General features: G+C 34.3%; 1 protein-coding gene across 2 annotated transcripts in view; it reads right to left on the bottom strand.

Moving 5' to 3' along the window:
* Nucleotides 1-5,000, bottom strand: part of LOC124382694 (inactive dipeptidyl peptidase 10-like) — a 67,407-nt gene that overhangs the window by 610 nt on the left and 61,797 nt on the right. For both annotated transcript variants that reach the window (XM_046844847.1, XM_046844848.1), the window contains exons 24-26: nt 4,877-4,949; nt 2,192-2,265; nt 1-2,079 (exon numbers count right to left, since the gene is read on the bottom strand). The exon at nt 1-2,079 is cut by the window's left edge and continues 610 nt beyond it. In XM_046844847.1, the coding sequence (XP_046700803.1) occupies nt 1,954-2,079; nt 2,192-2,265; nt 4,877-4,949 (273 nt within the window). In that variant the 3' untranslated portion in view covers nt 1-1,953. The remainder of the gene's footprint in view (nt 2,080-2,191; nt 2,266-4,876; nt 4,950-5,000) is intronic.

Here is a 5,000-nt window from a genome sequence, read left to right as displayed (position 1 = left end):
GTCATCATTAGTCTAGCTTATAGGGTAATAGCACAGAAGGTCACACAGCATGTGGACGGTTTGTTTTCTTTGTAATCCTTAGATGTAAATTATTAAGGTGACGAGAGCGCATTAAAAGACTGAATGAGAACATCATGCTGATGGCACAGTGTGATATACTGGAAGCTTCTGTAGCTTTTGTGCAAATGGGAAAAACGGCAGACTGTTCAAACGCAACAGTGTCTAATTATATTTAAAAAAATTGGGATGAATGTGGAAACTGAATATGAATATTCTGTACCAAATTATTATGTCTAAAATCTTTAGTGCAGTCATTAAAGTCATAGTGTGGACAGGACCTGTGTAAAGGTGCATGTGTGTGTATATAGTAGACTCCAGAGATGGCGGTTTGTACAGAAAAAAGTGTTTCCAGTACAAACATACAGTATATTTTTTACGATTGATCAGATATCAGAGTAGTTTAGCCAGCAGGGTGGATATTGTCAGCAGTACATATCTGTGTTGATTTGATTGTTTATCTCTTTTGTAATTCAAATTTACCGTTTTTCTGCTTTTCATTTTGGTTTGGTTGGTTGGGATCAGGGCAATGAGACGGGAGAGAGGTTGGAAGTTCGGGCCTTTCCGAGTTATGACTATAAATAAAACAGCTCACCCAAACTGACCCAGACTCATTGATGTTATACATGGAATATGCAACCTTCTTTTCATAAACATCAGAGTTTATTACACGTATTTATACAGAAACTATGGTGGTGAAAGTCTAACAGTACAAAAATGTTTTAAACCAAACCATGCATGCCTGGAGGTGTTCAACAAAGGGCTATTCATTTTTTAAACTTAATTGTATTTTACGGAGTTGGCTACAGAAAGAGTCTTCTTTTCCAGTTATGTGTCACCCTTAAACTTTGATCCAATTTGATAAGGAAAAGCCTTGGAGTAAAATACTTTGAACTTTTACAATAAGCCAGCCAACAACACCATGTTCACTCTGAACTCCTGCCCTCCTCCATATTCATGTGTTCACAGACAAATATTTTTGCTCCATTTTGGGGGCCATATGTTATTGAAAATGTTATTGTATATTGCCAGAATACGCCAAGGACGTATAAAAAGGTATTTTAAGTATATGCCAAAATACTGTATATTGAAAATATTTAACACACATAATCAAATAAAGCATTTAGTTAAAATTAGTTATTCGAAAAAAACATTGTTTTGTACAGTTCCATTTTATTACAGTATGACAGTATCTGATATTTGAATAATGTGATATATACATATATAAAGTCATCAATGTTCCACTTCAATGTACACACACTAACACATACAAAATGAGGCAGGGAGACAAACAAGTACTGCATTAAAACAGTTAATATTAAACTTAATGTTCATCAAGGGTTGCAGTTACAGACAGTAATTTTTGCAGACTCCATTCCAAGTTTTATTATTGGGTTTATACAGCCTTGCATCTCTAAACAGTCCAGAAATCAATGTAATATTTTAATCAAAATAATACACTTTTGTTTATAATTCTTTTATTCAAACATCTTTCATTGTATTCAAATTAGTTTTTTCTCATCATTAGATTTATTGTAGCATATTTGGCATTCATGAAGTGAATAAAAAATAGAGCTTGGTATTTGGTTTAATTGTAAGCTTCATAGTATCTATAGGTATTGTAAACATAGTCATTCATACCAGTGTAGTTTTTACTGACACAGAACAACTGATCTTCCAAAATCTCAAACAGTCATTGCAAATCTGGACAGTGTGTGACTCAGTGTGGCTGTTCCACTGTCGCACCAGATAAGAAAGCCTTCGGTGCCTCTGGCAGGTAGGAGTGAGACCAGTGGGATTAGAATAAAGTCACCCATGTCAAGGATGCTTGTTATGGCAGCCATCTTGTCCTTAAATCTCACCCGAGTCCAGCTGAGATAACTTAAGTCACAGATGCTAGTCCTCCTCCCCGGTTTCCATGGTGACAGCAGTGTTTTCATGGAAGCACTCTCTGAAGAAGGTGATGACGGAACTCAGCATGTATTGTTTGCTGGTGATGTCATGACCCTCATCAGGAAAAATCTACATCAATTCAAAAAGAGAGTGGGAGTGTGTATACAGTTATAGAACGATTTGCATGAAAAAAATAAACTTATTTATTACTGGGGTCTAATCTGAGGGCTGCCATACTGACCTGTAATGTATAGTTCACATTATGCAGAGATAACAGCTTTACCAGCTCTGCTGTGTGTTGGAAGTGAACAGAAGCTGCAACATAGATGAAGAAGTAAAAATAATCTCCTAGTGTAAAAAATATCAGTGAAGAAAAAGCTGCCAAGAGAACTGCCAAATGATTTTATGCTTATTTCATTTCCTAATTTTTTTAAGTGGATCAGTTGCAACTCATGAACAATGTGAAAAATTCTATAAAGTGAATTACACTCTGCATAATGTCACTTACAGATCCAATATTTCACTTGGAGTGCTTTGTTATTAGCAAGAGATGGTCTTTATCAGCACAAACATCTCGATAACATTTTCATGCAGAGATCTGCTTAGCTCTATTTAACTGCCATTATCTGCTATTATCAAGAATTTCTAGTCAAATGCCACACTACAGCCTTTAGACCATTGCCTGTTTTTCTAAGTATACCATGTTTAAAACTCTATTTACCAGGAAATCCTTAACCATTGACGGCCTCACGTAGCTGGAATAAACAGGGTTCTCTGTATTTATTTCTGAAAGGCTCTCTGGAGAACATGATCAAAGAGAAACCTCATCTTGGTTTCCTTATCAATCTCAATCAAATTCGTTAACCTGCTGAGAAAAAGTAGAACTGCATAGCCAATGCATGTAAGGACATTTCATCATCCATATCTAGGACCCACTAGATTGATAAATAGTTGCAGGCAAAAATGTTGGCACATTCCACAGACAGTATTACATTCCTCTAGACTCATCTCAGAAATCACAATACCCCTGTGCTTCACAGACCTCAGTGAAGTGTTTAGCAGAGTAGAGCTTCTAAACTTTACTCAGTTTAAAAAGCTATCCGAATCTATCCTTTCTACACTTAAGAGAATAAAGCCATGAATGAATATATCCAAAAGGCTCTTCAACAGGGATTTATCTCTCCATTCACATCACATGTATCACATTTTTTTGTGAAGAGGACTCTAACATGTTTAAAATACAGATCATTGACAATAACTGCTTTCAAAAATACATTCTCTTTATTATATTGCCATAAAACTAACCAAACAATTCTGGCACTCTCAATTAAAAGATATGGATTAAATAATAAAATCCGATATGTATTAGATAATAAGATAAATGGCAAGCAGGCAGTACAAATATTTGGTGGTGCAGTATGGTCTGATCAATGCCCCATCCATTTTTACAGTTTTTCGAGTTCTTTTCTCCAAGACGTGCTAGACAAACAGATAACAGTGTACATTGATGGCATCTGTATACATTTCAGAACCTATTCAGCACGGGTTACAAGACACTTTGACGATTGCTTGATGAATTGTTTATTGAAGCCACCCTTTTCTGACAACAATTTAATTTCTAGAATATGTCATTTCTCTTTGAGTTTTAATCACTTTTACTGCCTTTTTATCAGTGTGGTTGCTTGAGACTATGCTAATGATTAAGCATTTAAAACTACACTTAGAAGAGTTCCAGCCATTTTAATGCGGTGATGAACTCTCTTGTTCAGTACACAGTCTCTTTTTCTACACAATTCCTCACTAAATATTGTTGCCTTTCGAATAGCAGCTGAATTAGCCATGCTTTCTTCAAATGCCACATTTTACTTCTGTGCTTACTGAAAATGTTCTTTAAAGGCAAAGATGAATTTTTCACATATTTCTATACTTTCTCAAATGTTGATTTTATTTCTGTCTAGTATAATTCTCTGCTACCTTTTTCTAAGAATATCCAAAAATGTACACACATGGCACTTGAAGATAATTGATACTCGAACCTTTCTTGCAAGTGTTTGCTTTTCTTGATGCTTTGTATTAAGGTTGGGTTCATCCACAAAATGAGGAACAAGTGAAACAAAATTACAACCCAATGAGTCTTAAATTCAGTCCACTTCATGTGTTTGCCATAAACTACCTATTCATTTTTGCTATGCTATTTTGCTATAAATGTCAATATATATATATATATATATATATATATATATATATATATATATATATATATATATATATATATATATATATATATATATATATATATATATATATATATATATATATATATATATATATATATATATATATATATATATATATATAACTTATTTAAGCTATTTTGAGTTGTGTTTAATTAGCCAGAGTAGAAATGTCCAAGCTTTCAAATGCATCATGCACATAAAATGTTCTCTGCAAGTAGCATAGCAAAGGTCATGCATGCTATCTGCAGCATGCTACCAGTTGCTATATCTAGTGCAAGTGAAAGCCTCTATTAAACCTGAGCTAGTTTCCCATGCCAAAGATCATCAGGTTCTTTAGTGCTTGTTACATGTATGTCTTGGAGGTACTAGCATTGTTGATACAAGGTTTAATTAGGGCTTGCTTTCCAGTGATTCTGGCCCTCAAGTGCAGTTTTGGGCTGCTTAATCTGCCTGTCATATTTGTTTTAATTAAACTAGGGCTAAAATGTTTAGCAGAATTTTGAATCTGGACATTAAAAATCAAGTTAAGATGGCAGTACATTGCTTTACATAGTATATAGAGTTATTACTATACACCTTGCAGGACAAAATATAAATGCACAAAAAATTAAGGAAGCACAACATTTCAGTGCTAATCTAAAACATGTATAATAATGTGGGATGAAGGAAATATTGAGCCTCTCACTTACCATCAGCTGTCCCGTGTAAGATAAGAAAGGTCTGCTTCTCAGAGGTGCTGATGTTAAACAGCAGGCTAGAGATCTGACACATAGAAAAACATTACATTATTATATTACAGTATATAACAGTATA

Source organism: Silurus meridionalis, chromosome 3, assembly GCF_014805685.1.
Source record: "Silurus meridionalis isolate SWU-2019-XX chromosome 3, ASM1480568v1, whole genome shotgun sequence".
Classification (NCBI taxonomy): domain Eukaryota; kingdom Metazoa; phylum Chordata; class Actinopteri; order Siluriformes; family Siluridae; genus Silurus; species Silurus meridionalis.
The sequence above is the reverse complement of the archived record's forward strand: the minus strand, read 5'-3'. Positions and strand labels throughout refer to the sequence as shown.